Genomic DNA, 19,701 nt, shown 5'->3' on the forward strand with positions numbered 1-19,701 from the left:
TAGGATTCTTCCCATCTGCATAAGAAATGCTAACAAAGGCATCTGATTTTCTTTTGATTTCCATGCCAACTGGACACAAAATAGATGCTCACTATTAGAATGAACATTATTTATCACACAGTGAGTGACTCAAAATTAAGAGATTGTATATTAAATATTAATGACCATGTAGGGGGTTACTGTGATTTTTAGTGGAGATGAAACACAATCTCTGCTCTCAACTTCTAACACACACTGTACGTGGTTAGCAAATTTGAAGGTTTGAAGGAATGTGTCCTAATGATAGTAAAGCACCTAGAAACTAATGTGAATTAGATAGCTGGCTATTTCAACATAAAAATTAATTTACACCTTGAAAAGAAATTCTTCTGATTAGTATTACAAGGTTTTTAGTTTGAGAATAATAATACTAATATTAGATTTTGTATTTCAAATTTGCACTCATATTTAATTCAGATCTTTGGGGTTTTTTTTTAAATCAGATGTAATCCTAATGGTGACTAATAAAATGAAGAAAGCATTTTTAATTTTTGGGGGATAATCATAAGCATATCTGACAAAATTATGAGTCCTTATGATGACTACAATGATCAATGCCTTCCTTTGTTATTTTGCTCTTTTATAGCTCTTTTGAGACATACTAGAAGAATCTCTGGTAGTGTGCAAGCAGCACTTGTAATGTCCATAGTCCTCAAAGACAATTTTCTAAATTGAATATGAAAATAATTTGCTATGTGTGATTCACTTAGCAAAATTTGCCTTTAAATATTTTTTATGTCAAAATAACACAGCAATATGTAGAGGGAGGCAAAGTTTTGACTTTGCCCAAAGTATTCAACTGATTTGTCAAAGCTAGTAGTACTCAATCTGACAACCTTGCATTATTAAAAAAAAAAAATCTGTTAATGAAAAACAAAGAGTTTTTTGTGGCAAGGTGAAAGGGATAATTTGGAAATTACATGTTTGCTTTTATATAATATTTCTATTTATTTCAACAAGTAAATGTTTTGTTTTATAACTCCAATGCTCAACATCACTATTATTTATATCAGGATATTTTTATGTTTATTTCTGCTGGTGAAACATATCCTTTCAGTGAATTTTTCTGTCTTCCACAGATGTTGATGAGTGTGCAGATAATGTTGATCTGTGTGAAAATGGGCAGTGTTTGAATGCCCCTGGTACCTACAGCTGTGAGTGTGAGATGGGATTCACTCCTGCCTCAGACAGCAAGTCCTGCCAAGGTGAGCTGCTGGTAATTCAGGTTTGTTGTCCGAGTTTGGATTGCTGCTCCAAAGCAAAGAACAAGCAGCGCTGGAAGGACATCAGCCTGGAAGCAGAAAAATCAGCACATGCTTCACATGAAAGTAATTTCTTCAAGCAATATGAATTATGCTGAAGGTGGCTTTCGTCTTTTTATGAAGTTTTCCTGGTCTCTGTCCAAAAATCCCAGAGCAGGGGTTTGCCTCAGTAATTTTTTATTTCTTTTTTAGTTCATTCTCCTCTTTTTGTTACTACTGAATAGTATGTGGAAAATCTTGTGTTCATCACCGTGGGTTTTTTTAGTGAGCTTACATAGGAGAGACAAATTGCACTGAGTGTCCTCATTTTAAAATAAATGTTTCCAGGAAAAATAAAGCAGGCAAATCACTATATTTGACTAATTTATAACAATCCTTAAAATGCACACTGAAGAATTTTTATCATCACCCTTGCACCCTCAATATTGTACCAGGTCATCTGTGTACCTACAGAAGTGTGTGAAGTGTGAAAGAAATTACTGTTATTCTAGTTCAGTTCAGCTTCTATTCCCTATTGTGTTCTTATACCTTTTTTTGGTTCTTGTTTAATATAAGAAGACTGTATAGTCAATTAAAACTTTTTAGCTGGTGCTTTAAAACTTTGTTTCATATTTAATGGTGGAAACCACATAATATCTTGGGAAATTAAAATTCTTGATGAGACATGAAAAAACAGATTCCATAATGTAGTCTCTAAGATTCATCCATAACATGGCACATGTTCTAGCTTTCAGGTGTAGGTGTGTGAATCAGACTTTAGAATAATTTCAGGTACTTCTGAAGGATTACCTGCACCATTATGTAATCAGATCTGTTAATTGTTACCAAGTGTTGTCAGTCTTCTTTACTGAATTTCTTGGTGCAGCTCAGTCATATTAAAGTCATGTCACTGTTCTAACAAAAATCTCCTCATAGATCCAAGCTATTCCAGCCAACCAGTGCTTTGAAAAACTTACAATTCTAATTTTTGAGACGTGTCACCAAAAACTGAAGAATTTTGGAGACGTGCTTGGTGTATTACTGTGATTCCAACATAAATTGGAAGGTGTTCCACTGATTCAGTTGTGCTGTTGGAGAGCTAAAAGATCTGGGAGCTGATTAATTGAAAGTTACCTTTTTCTTTCTATCATTTTAAAGTTGATATATTAACTTGTCCTACGATAAGGAGAGTCCTGGGCTGATTTTTATGTTCAAGAGACAAAATCCAAAGCATAGATTTAGGGCAATAATTCTAATACAAAGAATTAATCCACTTTCTTCAGAAGATCCTTGAGAAGACAGTACATTAGCATCTCAGTTACCTTATTTGGAGGGCATTCAATGGTTGTACTCCAAGGTACTTGTACTCTGTAATTTCCAGATTAAATTTACTCAGGACTTTTGGAAATTACCCACTCATTTCCCCTTAAAAACGTACCTGTCAAATTCCCCTCAAGAGTTAACCCTTCTCATGTATTTCTGCAAGGAAGCATTATATAAATTCTCAACCTTTGTCTAAGGCAAGCCAGCCAAGTTCAACATAGGTATTTTATTACTTTAATCATTTTAATACTCCTTTTGTATATCTTGTGCCATTTTAGTTCATCATTCTTGAAAAGAACACTCAGAATTTCAAATAAAGATTTAGCTGTGCTTTGTAAAAGGGTATTAATGCTTCCCACTTCCCTGTCTGTGCTAAAAATAAGCCACTAGTACATGTGGCCACTAGAATTGTATTTGCCTTTTCCACAGCTGCTTTATTCTGGAAACTTTAAAAGTCTTGCAATCAGACAGTACATGCAGTTTTTTTCCCTCTTGTCTTAATTACCTTCAACTCAGAAGTCTTTTATAGGTTGTGCCTAAAACCAGTGGTGGATGACTGAATCCTCTCTTTCTTCTTACTACACTTTCTTTTCCCAAAAGTGGTATTTTAAAAATCTTAGACTGTGAGCTAGGAAATGACTGATGCCTTTGTACGGTGTTACACTTCTTTCTGTCTAATGCACATCCTGAAAGGAACTTTACCAGATTTTTGACTCAGCATTTGAGTCCCAAGAACTGATTTTTGCTATATTTACTTCACCCTGAGTAAAATAGAAATAAATAACAAGCAGCTTAATGGAGAATGCACAACAAAGAAAGATTTTGTGTAGTATTCTACCCAAAGCAAAAAATTTCTCTTTTAAAATATTTTACATGTCTTCATAACCTTTTAGTAGTATGACACACTGCAATTATTATTGTTATTTTTATTATTATTAATACTAATAGTAATAATAAACTACTACTACTACTACTAATGATAATAATATGGTAATGGTATGCAACTTTCTGTTCTTAATATATTCCTTCAGATACTGATGAATGCTCCTTTCAGAATATATGTGTATTTGGTACCTGTAATAATCTGCCAGGAATGTTTCATTGTATCTGTGATGACGGCTATGAACTAGATCGAACAGGGGGAAACTGCACAGGTGTGTTGCTTCTTTTCATAAATATGTCAGCAAAAAGGATATCTCCTTAAATATGCAGCAGTACAAGGGTTATTCTTAAATGCTTGGTGGTTCTTTCCTTCAATTTCAGCTAAAAGTCACTTGCATTTGAAATTTTCTTGCTCGTTTTGTCTTAGAAAGTAAAATTATTCTTCTTTCCTGTCCAGTGAGCAGATTTATGAATGCAACTTTCCTATTTTAGACATTGATGAATGTGCTGATCCTATTAATTGTGTCAATGGTCTTTGTGTAAATACTCCTGGGAGGTATGAGTGTAACTGCCCTCCAGACTTCCAGCTGAACCCTACTGGAGTGGGTTGTGTGGGTAAGTAAAAGCTACTTGAAGTATTGCTTTAGAAGTCAAAACCAAGGTGGCTGGTTTGGTGGGAATAATGGTAGCGAGATAGAAAAATAATACTTTCACATGGTACATATCCTGTTATGTTAGTTGTTCATCTTATGTTATGTTAATTTCTTAGTGATGGAGTGAAAATAATTAACTGATAAATTGGTGTTTGAAGTTTCTTTAAAGTACACATTTTTAAAATTTTTTGAAGCATTTATTAAAACCTAAAGTTCTTAGATTTGGTACCCATATTCTGCTAGAGAATCACATTCCAAGATCTGTTGTCTTCTATTGTTCTTAATGGTCCTGAGATCTTGTGCTGTAGCCTCTGCCTCAAGAAGCAGTCACAATCAGAATCACCATAGCACAGTCCCAATCAGAACATGGCAATCAAATACTGACAGAAAACTCAAGAAAGATTTCTGATATTTTTCTGGAGTGAAAGACTGGGAAGAGTATATGGGTTATGTTAGAGTATGAATTTGGAAGACATGCAAAAGTTTTTAACTCATCTCTGGTCCTTCTTCTGAAGGACCTGAAAATGAACCCATTTTCCTTGCTGTCTCTAGATATCAGTAACTGTCAGTGTACAAGAGTGTTTTGAGCTTGCCAGTGACTTCCAAAGCACAATGTTATCTGAATTATTCCTTCTAGGTAGGAAATGTTGAATGCCTGCTGTTCCTTGTCCTGGGTCATTGTATGCAGCTGTTGTCACGGGTGCTTTGTACCTAGATAACCGTGTTGGCAGTTGTTACCTGAAGTATGGACCAAGAGGGGATGGGAGCCTATCCTGCAACACTGAAATTGGGGTTGGAGTTAGTCGTTCCTCATGCTGCTGCTCCCTGGGAAAGGCTTGGGGAAACCCCTGTGAGACCTGTCCACCTGTAAACAGCAGTAAGGAAATATTCTCTTGTTCTCCGCCTGTCATCTTAATTTCAAGGTAGTAACAAGGGATGGAAAAAGTATTTGAAATCTTGTACTGTGTAACTATACTTCTGTCATTGAAGCAACTAATTTGCTTCATGAGAGAGCATTCTGGCACAGAATGACAATCTTCCTGCTGCTGTGAGAGATGATGCAGAGGTGTGGACCTGAGTATCAGAAGACTTGACCTTTAATCTTCTGTGACTGGCTTGGTGCCTGTTCTCCCAGTAATAAATCAGTGGTAGCTTTAGAAGGCACTTAATTTTCTTTTACTTTTCTCCTGTTTAAAAAAAAAAAAAAAATCAGAAATTTGCAGAGATGCTTATGTATCCTAAGAATGCAGTTAATTGCATACATCTACTGTGAATTTTTGCTCAGCAACTCCATACTATAGGGAAATAAATTAATAATGTTTAGTACTCAATGGCTTTAATTTGAAGACCTGCAGTAGTTCTCAAAGGAGAGTGTTGATAACTTATATATCTGTGTCTGAGTACTTTCAAACTGTTACCCAGTGATAGTTATCAGCTTTGTAGAGCTTTGAAGTTCTTTGAATAAATAATGCAACAGAAATGTCAAGCATGTTGTTCTTAATAGCCTCATAATAGTGTGAATTCCAAGTTTAACACATATCTTTATCAATAGCATACTGACATTTCATATTAAAGAACTTGTTAAAAAAGAAAATATTTGCCTTTGTAAAGACACAAGATGGAGAAATCAACATTGTGCCTCCTTAAGAGTATCTAAGGTTTGATAATAAAAGAAAGCAGAATCTTATGCTTAATCTCTTAATCTTACCTTGTTTCTCTGTTAATCTAATTGCTTTATTTACTGTAAATAGGTCAAATAGGAGAAAATCAGTGAGTGTAGGAAGGAACTGTTTCTGGTATTATAGTTTTATTCTTTGTAAGACTGACGTGTTCTTTGTTGTACTTTACTTTAGCAGAGTATAATACTCTCTGTCCAGGGGGAGAAGGATTCAGACCAAATCCCATCACTATCATTTTAGAAGGTGAGTTTCTCATAAATGACTGTCATGACTGGTAATTTGAAAAAAAGAAAAAAAAAAACACAAAAAATGTGTCATCTTTGGAGAGATGTATACAGAAACTGCATTTTTCAGAAATCACTACATTTAATGCAAAGCAAAAGCCACTGCTAATATGAATTGGACAATAACATGATAAAAAGTTATACTGTAAAAGAATATTGAAGAAGTCCAACACCATTTTCAGTAGGAAAATAACCTGGTACATGCCTTTTGTGCTTCCTTACTTAAATTGGACATCAAAATTGGACCCTGAAGGATAGATCATTTATGAAAATTGTAACTTATCAGTGGAAGGTGTAAGTTTCAGGAAATATTCATCAGACAAAGAAAACTCTTGTTCCAATAAATGGGCAGGAATGAGGAATTAGATGTCAAAATCAGAAGAAAAAAAATCCATGTGACAAAAGTTACTATTTGGTAAAATTTCAGGGAGGTACTTAAATTCTCTTGTTTCTTTTCATTCTGGAATGAAAATATGTTGGGTTTTGTTCTCTGTTTTCAGACATTGATGAGTGTCAGGAGCTGCCAGGTCTTTGCCAAGGTGGAAATTGCATCAATACTTTTGGCAGCTTCCAGTGTGAATGTCCAAAAGGCTACTACCTCCGTGAAGAGACAAGAACCTGTGAAGGTGGAGTCCCTTGAAGCCTCTTTCTCTGTCACAGTGCAGTTATTATGAAAACCTCTAATTTTCAGCCTTAAATCCAGAAGTGGATTTAGTATATGGTAACCCACACCTTCACCTAGAATGTTCCCTACAGTCATTATCTTTGGCACAATTCATATGATTGATACAAAACTTGAAATGCAACATTTGAATATACTAATATTTCTCTCTACATGATAGACCTCAGCTATGCGTATTCAGTACACTAAGGTGGTTATTAATGATTTATGGCTTCTCACTTCAACACCTGATATCTCCTCCTAGCTTCACTAGGATACACTCCATATATTTTGGGTGTGACAAGGTGTCCTCTTCACATTATTTAAGAGTAGCAGTTTAATTTACTCGATCTAAATAAAGTTCATATTGGTTTTCCTCTCATATTTGAGATTTTTTATAAGTATTGGAGTCAAAAATTGTAAATAGAACCAAAGGTGTCAGGAGTCTTTAATGGTTTCTCATAGTTTGGAGTGTTGTAAGTAATTTTCCACTTCTTTGTTCACTTTGTGAGGAAAAAAAAAAAGCCTTCTTTTCATAAGCAAGCCTGTGAATCCTGAGACTTTACTAAATTTGGATGAAGAAAACTTACCAAACTCAGTTTGAAATTGAAATTGTGTGGGCAAAAAAGGTTTACACCCCCATATCTTAAATAAGAAAATCCAAGAATAGAGCAGCAAGATTATTCAGCATTATAAGGAGTATTTAAAACATCTTTTCTCAATGGAGTAATGAACACATTAGTAGAACTGAAAAGTGACTAACCTTCCTGTGTGAAGAAGGTGTGAAGTCGATGGGCCACAAGGCACTTCAATTTAAGTGGTAAATTCGAGAACTTTGAATTAGAGATCTAAGGCTAGACTAGAACGTTAACAATACGGCTCTTCAGCAGCTGATACAGTAGCTGCGTAACCCAAATCAGAGCTGTACTTACCAACCTGGTCTTCAAATGAAACATTTTTGTTATCTTAGCATTGTTTATCGTGGTCATATTTCTGAGAAACACTTGCTATGACTCAGACCTCTTTTCTCTTGATAATTGTAATGTTTTTGCTTGGTCTCTAGATATTGATGAATGTGTTGCACATCCTGGTGTCTGTGGTCCTGGCACCTGCTACAATACCTTGGGGAACTACACCTGCATTTGCCCACCTGAATATATGCAGGTGAACGGAGGACATAACTGCATAGGTATGCACAATGTCATCTTTAGTAGAACTGTCTGAATATGAAGCTGTTTGGTGGCCAGGCTGTGTTCAGATTTCCTTAGATGAAGTTGGTTCTGAAGCTCTTTAGCTTTTTTAACTCTCAATTATGATCAGTTAGCCAGGAAAGAGATCCCTGTGATTGGCATGCAGCATTCAAGTGCTCTTATTCTGTAGGAGAACTCACTGTTCACTAGTTTATTTTCACTAGCCATTTCCAAATGTTATTTAAGGGTCACATTAGCATCTGCAGTGTGTTTGTGATTTCCTGGGAGTTTTCTTTTTTCCCCACTGTGTCTTGGTTTTAGACTTACCTGAAATTTGACATATTTTCAGTTTTCAGAAGCCAGAGTGAATGAACCTTTCTCTGATTTCGTGGGGGGTTGATATTTATTTAAGTTACACTGTTGGCTAGTTCACAAGTGATTATTTGCTCACATCTAGACCTGAGGAAAAGCTTCTGCTACAGGAGCTATAACGGAACCTCCTGTGAGAATGAACTGCCCTTCAATGTGACCAAAAGGATGTGTTGCTGCACATACAATATTGGCAAAGCCTGGAACAAGCCTTGTGAACTGTGTCCAACTCCAGGAACAGGTAAATCTAATCCTCCCTTTTTGTTACTTTCTTTGCTTATTTACTAAAATATATATTTGAAAAAAGAGCAAAGATGCCTAGATAAAACTAAAAAACTCAGGTACCTGTTTAATATAAACACACGTTATGTCTTTTATTTGTGATGCTGGTGTAAAAAACATACTACTTTCCTTCCAAATGGTTTATACTGATGACATAAGGGAAACAGCAGATTATTTAAGAAAGATTTTTCCTCACAAGCAGTAAACAGGAGGAAAACAGGACTGAAAAGAATAGAAAAGAACCTTCTCCTTTTCTTTCTTAAATAAGAGGAGGGAGAATGAAGAAATGTTCCTAGCAGTCAGGAATGGGAGATGGAATTAAGTTAGAGAGAGGAAATACATGTTTGCTATCAAAGAGAGCTCATAAAATTCTTTCCTGTAGCTGTTTGTCTCATTCCATAAAATTGTCATTATGTGACAACATGATGAGAAAAATGCAGCAGATTACTAGGAGGGATTCATGCAATTAATATTCTTGGGTAGAATAAAGAATTCTCCTTTGAGTTGGTAAGAAGGAAATTCTCAATGACTTCTGCAGATTTTAATGATTTGTTAAAACAAAAGCTGCTTGTTAATGTGCCAGCTATGGTGTTAACTTATTTTCCAAAATATTTCAATATTGCCTTGTTAGCACTTTTAAATGTCTTTACTGATTTGCAGACATGGTTGAACCTTTATCACCATGAGCAGAGATTGCGTAAGGGATCAAACAAAAATTCTATGTGTAAATAGTCGAATAGCTGCACTTATGTCATATAATGTTGTCATATAATCAGTTGTTCTGAAATCTGGGTGGGGGTTACACATCACAGACAGGGGTTGTGATGTACTGACCTTAACCAGTTTGCCAGACTGAGCCCAGTAGCTCATTAAGAGCATTATTCTGCTCTGATGAGAATTCTGTTGTTCCTCTGAGTGAAATTCACATGCATTGGCATGTCAGTATCTGTTTGGAGACTTTAGGTAGTAAAGATTGTTTTGGTATTATACAGATCATAACCATTAACATACAGACTTTGAACAGAAATAATAATTGGGTTTTGTTAATTTTTTAAGCAAAGAACAGTAGAAAAATGCTTCACTGTTAAGAGGTAACCAAGAATTTACAGAACTATTTCATGACTTGATAATTTCAGGAATGCCTGATCTCAGAGAGTCTTTTTCCCATTATGTTACAGATTTTTTTGTCCTAAAGAATAATGTAGTGAATAGTATATGGAGTTTTGAAATGTTTTTCATTTTTCATCCTCTGCCACAGTGGTAGACGTCTCTATGGCCCTGTAGTGTTAGTATTTTGATTTGCATTCATTTATTGGCAACCTGAATTTTCAATACAAATTGTAGAAGAGGTAGTGGCTCTTCTGAAGAGATTTTACTTGAAAGAGCTCTTGAAAAGTTGAGAAGACTACAAGTAATTCTTGGGAGATTTATATATTTACTGTAAATGCATTGTCCTCTTTTTTTGCTCTAGCCGAGTTCAAGAACATATGTGGGAATATTCCTGGCTTCACCTTTGACATCCATACTGGAAAAGTTGTTGGTAAGTTTCACTAAACCTATTTTAAGCAGAAATTATTTTGTATAACACCTGTATAGTAGTAAAATCGACATTTTATATACTAAAATTTTGTTTTCATTGTGGGATTACAATGGTGACATAAATTGTAAGACCAATTTTTGTGTAAAATGTTTCTGTTTTTTTTATTTCTTCATTTTGTTGTGATATTTTGCTCACCTGTCATCCTAGTTCATGATATGAAATGTAAAATAAAAGGTTTTGGCTTCAAAAATACTGTGACACTTCCATGCATATTTCTAACATTTATGCATTTTGGTCCAATACTTAATGTTGCTCTGTTTTCATCGCTTCCTGAACTTCACATAGTTTCTTTTCTCTCATAATGGGCACATGTTTCATTTTGTGACTTGTATACAATTCTTTTAGTGTAAAAGGAAATTCTTAGCTGAGTTCTAAATACTAAAACTAGCTCATCTGACTTTCAGACATTGATGAATGTAAGGAAATCCCAGGAATCTGTGCAAATGGTGTTTGCATCAATCAGATTGGCAGCTTTCGCTGTGAGTGCCCCACTGGATTCAGCTACAGTGACCTGCTCTTGGTCTGTGAAGGTGATTTGAAGTGATGTTATTTTCTACTGAGCCTCCATAAGCAAGTTTATCTTAAAAGGGAAGGGGTACATGTACTTCTTGTGTTTTTCAAAATCTAAGAGACTGACTGGGAGCTTTTTCTGTAGGGCTCAAGGCTATGAAACAGTTGAGTGTTTTGTCTTTAATACATATGCTCATGCACTTAATAAAATTTATAATAGCTTTCTGTCAGACAATTTATTGACTCCTAAATAGGTGGTGGGGTGGCCATATGGAAGCTCCTGGTAGGAGACCATGCCAGTCATAGGTCATTTATCACCACCACTTGAGACTCTTAGAACGCTTCCATCAACACTGCCTCCGTACAATCCTTAACATCCACTGGACGGATTATGTGACCAACACGTCTGTCCTTGAACAGGCAGCAGTCACGAGCATTGAGGCCATGCTGCTGAGAACACAGCTGTGCTGGACAGGGCACGTCTCCAGGATGCAGGACCATCGCCTCCCTAAGATCATGCTCTATGGGGAACTTGCCACTGGCTGCCACAAGAGAGCCGCAAGGACTGCCTGAAACAATCCCTCAGCCTTGGCCATACTGATCACCACCATTGGTCTACCCTGGCCTTCAATCAAGAGACATGAAGACACACTATCTATCACACTGCTGCTTCTTCTGAGAACACATGCGGGATCACTCTCGAGGAGAAAAGACAATGCAGGAAGAATCACGTCTTGTCAGTGTCACCTGCGGAGTCTTTCTGTTGTGCCTTCTGCAACCGGACTTGTCTATTTCACATTGGCCTTTTCAGCCACCAACGCGCTTGTAGCATGCGTGGGTAGAGCCCTTCTCAAATCTTCATTTGCGAAACCTAGCCATGAATGAATAAATGAATGAAAATAGGTAGTAACTGAATTGATTTGATTTGATTTCATTTCATTTCATTTGATGGAGAAAATTTAATTTTTGTTCTCAAAACTTCTCCAGGAAAAGGGTTTTTTTTTGTTGGTTTTTTTCCATCTTCTCTTATGCTACAGTTTTAGAGGTAGAGATAAGCTAATAGTAGAACTTTGTATGTCCTGAAGTCAGTAGGATTTTTGTCTTTAATATTCAAGGGTTCTGTGCTAACATGTGTGCCTTTAAAAAGTGAACAAACTGTCCCACTTTTTCAGTTCAAAGGCAAAGAGGTGTGTTTTTTTTTTTAATACTAAAACTAATTTCTTTAGGCAGATGTTTAATGTTGCAAAGCCACTTACATGTGTAGTAAGTTGGATTTGTAGCATCCTTCTTCATCCAAAAAAGGACGAAAGTGTATTGATTTATTGTGGACTAAAGATTCATTCCACACAAGGCAGACAGTGTGGTCTTCGAGGCAGAGAATGGTTTCTGATGTCTGAACCTTGGTCTTTCAGATATTGATGAGTGCAGCAATGGAGACAATCTCTGCCAGAGAAATGCAGACTGTATCAACAGCCCTGGGAGTTACCGCTGTGAATGTGCTGCCGGTTTTAAACTTTCACCCAATGGTGCTTGTGTTGGTAAGAAATCAGCTGGCTTTTCTCTTCTGTTGTTTGTACCTTGTGCTTTCTGCTGTTTTTACTTTATAACCATGTTTCTCTGCAGAAGAGAAGAAAAGATAGGGTAACATTTTTAAAAAACATTCTTCATGCATCTCTCAAATCCTGACAATATGTTAATCTCAAGGTGTATAGGTAAGCACCTCCTATAAAATGAAGTTTTGTTATGATTGAAGTTTATTTATAGACAATTTTGTGTCTGCTTTTAATAATAATAACATTATAAAAATGTTATTAAGTAAAATGGGGGAATAATGGAAGTCAATAACATGCAACATCTGCTTAATACTTTTGTTGTAGATCGCAACGAATGTCTGGAAATTCCTAATGTTTGCAGTCATGGTTTATGTGTGGACATGCAAGGAAGCTACCAGTGTGTGTGTCACAATGGTTTTAAGGCATCCCAAGATCAGACTATGTGCTTGGGTATGAAAAAAACAATACTATTGTGTGTGGTTTTGTTTGCTTATGTGTTTTTCAAAGGGGAAGAAGATGAGACTCTTTTTTGGAGATCATAGTGCCATTAAAAGACTGATTCATACATTTCTGAATTATTTTGTGACTAAAGTGTGTGAAGTTGTCCTTGTCTGAGGAAAAAAATCACAGTATTCTCAGAGATAGATCCCTGTTACTGAAGAATTTATGAAAATTTTCACAAAAATACATCATAGTGGCTTATTTGGCAGAGAATTTTATAGGATGTATCACAGAGTGATACAGTGTAGAGATAAAAAGACACATGTTTCAATTATTTAGAAATTTATTGAGCATGTTTTGTTTAAAAATAGAATCCCACATTTAATGTAACTTAAAACTCTACTATTTTTATATGAAAATGATGACATGATAGAGATGATATAAGAAATAAGATTAAAAAACAAGAGTATTTTTCTTGTTCTTTTAATTCATAATCAGCTCTACAGGGTCTTAAAAAGAAAAGGTGATGCATGTGTAAGTTTGGTTCTTGCTGAGTTAAAATAGCAAAAAATAATTTTTATTTTTGAAATAATTATCATCTAAATATCAATTCTAACCATAGAGAAGTTCATTATCTTCTGTAAGATAGGTATCTTCTAATTCAATTTGAAACAGACAAATTAAAACCTATTCACACTGTAGTATATATTCATATATGCCTAGAGTCTTCTCATATTTTAACTAAATCACATTTGTCAAAATATCTGAGAAGGATATTTTGAAAAGTGACTCAACACTGCAAAATTTTGAAGTAGGACAGAATCTCAGTACCTTCTAGACCCTTAATGGAACTCCAGAAATTACTGAAACATACAGCAGGACACAATGAATTTTAGTGCATTTTGTAAGTGGATATCCATTTCCAAAAGTTTGTAACTGGTCTTTATAATTCTGGATGTAGGATTTCCATAATATATTTGCATATGTAAATTGAATTATGAAATGCATTTTAAACAGCTTTTTGTGGGCTCTCAGGAAAATATGTACATAAAATTTTATCATTTCAAGACCTTTTACTGATTTCTCTTCATACATAGAAATTCTTAACATACTTGTGTATGTTTAGAAATGCTATTATGGAAAATAAAAAGACAGAATGCCTTGAGATACTGCACATACACATTTATTTTTACATTCAACAGTAGCTTTTATCTTAGAATATATATAAAAATGCATCATGTAGTGTTTTCCTATGTGTACTGAGAAGCTATAAAACTAAATAGTGTAAATAGATAATGCAAGAGATTAAATGAGAGATGAAAGTTTAGGATACTGTAACTGTGCACAGACAACATATCTGGGAAAATCAGTTCTCACATGCAGTTTGTTTCTCTTTGCAGATGTTGATGAATGTGAACAACATCCATGTGGAAATGGAACCTGTAAAAACATGGTTGGATCATATAACTGCCTGTGTTACCCAGGATTTGAATTAACTCGTAATATTGATTGTGTGGGTAAGAGATGTAATCCAGACTTTTATTTTCATTGCTGCTGGCTTGTATGCCAAGGGGGATGATATATAGTTAAACAGAAGAAAGGTGTTACAGAAGGAAGACAGAACAAGGCCTACTTATTCCTTTCTGGTTCAGGAGAGAACTACAACATCTTGAAAAAGTGTTTTAAATGCTCTCCTTGTCCAGGAAAGGGAAAATTCATGGGTCAAGTACAGAGGGTAATGATGGTTGCGGGGACATCACACTGGTGACCTGTCACTAGTAGGGTTCCACAGGACTCCATCTTAGGCCCTGTGCTCTTCAACATCTTCATTAATGACTTGGACACAGGACTGGAAGGGACACTGAGCAAGTGTAGTGGTTTTGCATGTGACACAAAACTTGGAGGAGCTATTGCCTCCCTTGAAGACAGGGAGGCCCTGCAGAGAGACCTGGACAGATCAGAGGGCTGGGCAATCACCAATCATAGAAAGTTCAACAAGGGGAAGTGCTGAATTCTGCATCTGGGAGGGGCAACTCCAGATATATGGACAGACTGGGGAATGAGATGCTGGAAAGCAATGCTGGAACGGACCTGAGGGTCCTGGTCAGTAGTCAGCTGGACATGAGTCAGCAGTGCCCTGGCAGCCAGGGGGGCCAACCCCATCCTGGGGGACATCAGGCAAAGCACCATCAGCCAGGCCCAGGAGGGGATTGCCCTGCTCTACTCTGACCTGGGACAGTCTCACCTAGAATATTGGGGCAGTTTGGGGTGACACAATATAAGAAAGATACTAAGCCACTAGAGAGCATCCAGTGGAGGGTCATGAAGATGGTGAAGGGCCTTGAGGGTAAGCCATGTGAGGAACAGCTGAGGACACTTGGTCTGTGAAGAGGAAACTGAGGGGAGACCTCATTACAGTTACAACTTCCTCATGAGGGGAGGAGGAGGGGCAAGCTCTGCCCCTCAGCAAGATTCTGCTCTGTGGAGACCAGGGACATGACCTGAGGGAATGGCCTGAAATTGTGTCAGGGGAGGTTTAGGTTGGATATTAGAAAACAGTTCATCGCCCAGAGGGTGTTTGGGCACTGAACAGGCTCCCCAGGGCAGTGGTCACAGCACCAAGGCTGACAGAGCTCAAGGAGCATTTGGTGATACTTGGGGACACAAGGTATGACTCTGGGAGATGGTCCTGTGCAAGCCCAGGAGCTGGACTCAGTGATCCTTGTGGGTCCCTTCCAATTCTGCATATTCTGTGATTTTGTGAACTAAAAGGTTATTCTAGTAAGCAGAGTCTGCTGCCAAGGAAGGGCATTCTTTGCCAAGGAGGTTATTCCTTTTGGCAGAATAGCTGCCAGTTTACTGACAGGAGCATCCAGCACCTCTGCTCCAAACTCAGACTTGGATTTTTGTTAGCACTCTTGACAGCTTCAAGGGCCTCAGGGCATTCTTCCAAACTGTCCCAAAGGCAGTTTAGCACATCCTATGATAATATTTTTGAGGCACTTCTGCTTGTAGAACTGTAACACAAAAGAAATGCATTATAGAATAATGTAGTAACACAGATGTGGCTGAAGCAAAAGATACATCTTCCTCAGCAGCTGGTACTTAATGCTTCTGACCAAGACTAAAACCCTTCAGTAAAACTGACGCTTGTTTTCAGTCAAATTCAAGTATTGCAAAGCAAAAAAGTGTAAGTTCTTCTTACACCATAATGCTTCTCTGATCTCCTTTTCATTTATTCTGACTCTTTCTCACCTGTATTTTTCCTTATGCAGCACTCCTTTAGGTCTGCATTATTGAAGTAACTCTGCAAAATAATAAGCATTTTCAAACCTTGTTTTCCAAACTGTTATGAGGAAGGAAATCATTCTGTAGAGAGCAAATTACCTTGTCCATCATTACGAGTCCATATTGGTAGGTCAGGTTTTAGGAGGAAATTTGAGTGCATATAAATCCAGAAAAAATTCAGAACTGTCCATAAAACGTTTTCTCTTCTGTCTGTGGACTTGGTATCATACAGTCACTTGGCTGTAATTGAATGTTTCCAGATGCAGTAACTAAGGTAATGCTACACGTCTGAAAATTATAATACCCTCTAAAAAGAGGATGTTGTTTAAATAGAGCATATACCTTAATGCACTAATGAATAAGAGTTACTTTCCCCTAGCTGTAAGCTGTTACCTTGTTGCTGCAAAATTTGCCTTTTGTGCAGAAATATATTTGCAACTTGAGTATTTACAACATACTGGATATACTATGCCAGGACTCAACTCTCACTTCTAGGGTTTATTTTGTTGTTTTTTTTTTTCACAGATATTGACGAATGCAGTTCCTTCTTTGGTCAGGTGTGCAGAAACGGACGGTGTTTCAATGAAATTGGTTCCTTCAAATGTTTATGTAATGAAGGGTATGAGCTTGCTCTAGATGGCAAGAATTGTTTCGGTATGTATTATGCCATATGAAGATGTTAAAGCACTGATGAGCTGAAATAAACTCTTGACTCCCATCTAGAGGGAAGCAAGACAGTCTGAATATCTAAGTATAAAAAAAGAAAGACAGTGATTAAAGTGAAAACACAATAGAAGTAATAGGTTTTTGGAATAATTGTTGGTCTTCAAGCAATTAATTGCCTTAGAAAAAGAAAATGAGTGAAGAATCCTACAGTCTTTTTCATTAATAAGTCTTCTTTATTATCATAAGAATTACAAAGATTGTAAACCTTTCTTGATTCCATCTACTCTCCAAAGATACTAACGAGTGTGTGGCACTGCCTGGTTCATGTTCTCCTGGTACCTGTCAAAATTTGGAAGGATCATTCAGATGCATCTGTCCACCAGGATATGAAGTAAAAAGTGAAAGTTGTATTGGTAAGGCAAGTTGTAACTGTTGCTTCTGAACAATTTTAATATTAGGAAAAGTATCTGGTTCTAATTTGGTGGAAAGCAGTTGTATACCCTAATGTTTGTGAATGTTTCCTGACTTAAAATCATGGTGTCAGGGAATAAGTATGAGAAGTCTTCAGGAAGAGGTTTTGAAAACTAAAGGCAAAATATTTTGTTTGTATTGTACTATGTTTTGAACATTGATTTCTTCATTGCTGCAAACAGAAATAATTTTTTAAAAAAGAAGAGTTTTTTATTTAATTTGCCTTTTTAAAAATATAATTCATAAACAAATCTGTGCACTGGATTTATAATGTATACAGAAGGTAATTATTGGCAATGAATGCATGAACTGAGCACATAGTTTCAGAGGGTGTGAAGTTTAAAAATCTTGATAAAATTATGGAGCTTATGGGAACAATCAAATAGTTTTCTTCTAAAAACTGTTTTCTGATTTTACATTTTATATAATGCCTATCAAGTGTGAGATTCACAAGCGGAGAAAGAGGATACAGCAGGCCTATCATCAGTTTGTATGTTCTTGTTCGTTCATACAGGTCTCATATAAAGGTTCAAATGTCATTTTAGAGCTGAATGTCACACAATGAATTAAGATTTGGTGTGACAGAGAAAAAGAAATAAATCCAAGTTCCAACTCCCTTTTCCGACAGAGCAAAGCACAGAACAACTTCATTTATTGGACATTTCAATTAATTATGTGGAATACCTGACAAGGAAGGTGCACACAACTAGATTTGGGTAGCTAAGACTGGAAGCTCTAGGTTTGTACATGATCACAGCATTGAGTAAGCATCTTTCTCTCCACTGTGACTGTATTAAAAAACCTGATTTTTAGCTTAGAAGTCTGAAGTTAGCTGGTGTGAAATCCCAGACACACATTCATCCAAGTAACTCCCAGTAAAAAATGTGCAGCTTCTCCTTGTATGGGCTGAAAGAAAACAAAAACACTGGAAAGGGCATAAGGATTTGGCTTGTAACCACCTAATCTATGTGGCTGCAGAAATGGGAACCATTTTTGAATTTTTTGTCTTCAGCAGTAGGATTTATTTTCTAAGTCCCCAGAGTTCTATCCGCCTTTTGTCTCATGCCACCATATTCAGTTTGCCTTCCAAGTTCATGGTTTCTTTTGGCAGCTGCTGATGCCATATTAGCAATTATGTTTGAGTTGAATTCAAATCACCTCAAGTTATAAAATCATGAATACATTAAAAAAAAAAAAAAAAAAAAAAAAGGAAAGCTTTTGGTTTTCCAGGACTATTACTGTTTATACCTATACTATAGTACCCTCTCAGAATCTTTTTGTGTTTTTGAGAGTATCCGTGGCTGCCAAATCAGAATAAAAGGGACGCAATTGCATCGTTTTTCTTCATTCAGCCATATGTCCAGAAAACTTGCACCTACCATTCCTAGAAAATGCCTAGGTGATCACATGTGATTGTATGAATACTTAGATTAATATTATGACAGCTCTTACAACATATGTTCCCCATTACTTTTTATTGATCTTGTATGCAAGGAGCTTTATAAGAATACATTCTTTCTGTCTGTAATGTGAAGGCTGGTAATGGTTAGATTACTTTTTGAGGTTGGAGTGATTATACGCAGGAGAAACCAAAATGATTGGGGCCACAGAAAAATTCTTAGTTTTCACTTACCTATGTAATGTATTCCTTTCCATTTTACGGGAATAAAGGGGCAAAGACTTGTTTACTTCCAATCTGGCTCATCACCTGTTCGTCACGGCTACAGGAGTTTCAGCCCAAGCCATTCATTACGGTACAGTAAGCCGCTCCTTGCAGAGAGCAGTTTTCCCATCCCATGCAGCTGAATTGCTGAGCTTCATATATTAACAACTATCACAGTAACTGGGAAATTAATTACCGTTTTCTCTGAAATGGTTCACAAAGTAAGAGCCTGACTATGGGAAGCTACTGCAGAGTTCAGTCATATGCCAGAATACGCTTACAGTGGTTTGTCCATGTGCTGTTCCTAATAGCAATTTCCAAAAATAGGACAACATGTAATATTTTTCAGAAGTAGTGTCACAGACTCTATTCCTACCTGAATTATTCCATCACTCCACTTATATTTTCCAAATAATAAAAAGTGTATTTCCATTGTTTTCTTACCTGCTAAATACAGGGTGGTTTTCTAAAATTCAATATGGCAGAGAATCCAAAAAGTATGAGCAAAAATGGCATTTCAAATTTGTGAGTCAACACCCATGAAGCTTACTTTCATTAAGAGTACCTATTCCTGCCTACAGTTTGATTAAGATCAAGATGGATATTATTCTAGAATGCTTACACAGCCATGGCTCTCTGATGGTTCTTTCAATATTCCTTACTGAAAGATTTAGGAGGGATTTTTCTTTGAAGTTTGTTAGAATACATTTCAGAATTTATCAAATTTTAATTGTTATTTAATTGTTATTTAAAAATTACTTTAGCAAGCAGGGTCATATATTCTGTCAGTATTTGCAGTACAAAATAAGTTTAAATATAGTTTTAAATAATAGATATGAAAAATTAAATGTCTCCTTTTGTATTATTTTCTTAATCTGTCTTCTATATATAGATGCAGGATGTACA

The 19,701-nt window shown here is 36.2% G+C and overlaps 1 protein-coding gene across 1 annotated transcript in view; it reads left to right on the forward strand.

Moving 5' to 3' along the window:
• Nucleotides 1-19,701, forward strand: part of LOC114063871 (fibrillin-2) — a 124,242-nt gene that overhangs the window by 86,871 nt on the left and 17,670 nt on the right. Inside the window, exons 34-48 of the mRNA XM_027896442.1 lie at nucleotides 1,119-1,244; nucleotides 3,635-3,757; nucleotides 3,978-4,100; nucleotides 4,854-5,015; nucleotides 5,992-6,060; nucleotides 6,602-6,727; nucleotides 7,826-7,951; nucleotides 8,410-8,562; nucleotides 10,075-10,143; nucleotides 10,608-10,733; nucleotides 12,126-12,251; nucleotides 12,591-12,716; nucleotides 14,108-14,224; nucleotides 16,521-16,649; nucleotides 16,955-17,074. Coding sequence (XP_027752243.1) covers nucleotides 1,119-1,244; nucleotides 3,635-3,757; nucleotides 3,978-4,100; nucleotides 4,854-5,015; nucleotides 5,992-6,060; nucleotides 6,602-6,727; nucleotides 7,826-7,951; nucleotides 8,410-8,562; nucleotides 10,075-10,143; nucleotides 10,608-10,733; nucleotides 12,126-12,251; nucleotides 12,591-12,716; nucleotides 14,108-14,224; nucleotides 16,521-16,649; nucleotides 16,955-17,074 — 1,821 coding nt within the window. The remainder of the gene's footprint in view (nucleotides 1-1,118; nucleotides 1,245-3,634; nucleotides 3,758-3,977; nucleotides 4,101-4,853; nucleotides 5,016-5,991; nucleotides 6,061-6,601; nucleotides 6,728-7,825; nucleotides 7,952-8,409; nucleotides 8,563-10,074; nucleotides 10,144-10,607; nucleotides 10,734-12,125; nucleotides 12,252-12,590; nucleotides 12,717-14,107; nucleotides 14,225-16,520; nucleotides 16,650-16,954; nucleotides 17,075-19,701) is intronic.

Source organism: Empidonax traillii, unplaced genomic scaffold, assembly GCF_003031625.1.
Source record: "Empidonax traillii isolate 1590-97213 ecotype Southwest subspecies unplaced genomic scaffold, ASM303162v1 scaffold497:size1267575, whole genome shotgun sequence".
Lineage (NCBI taxonomy): Eukaryota > Metazoa > Chordata > Aves > Passeriformes > Tyrannidae > Empidonax > Empidonax traillii.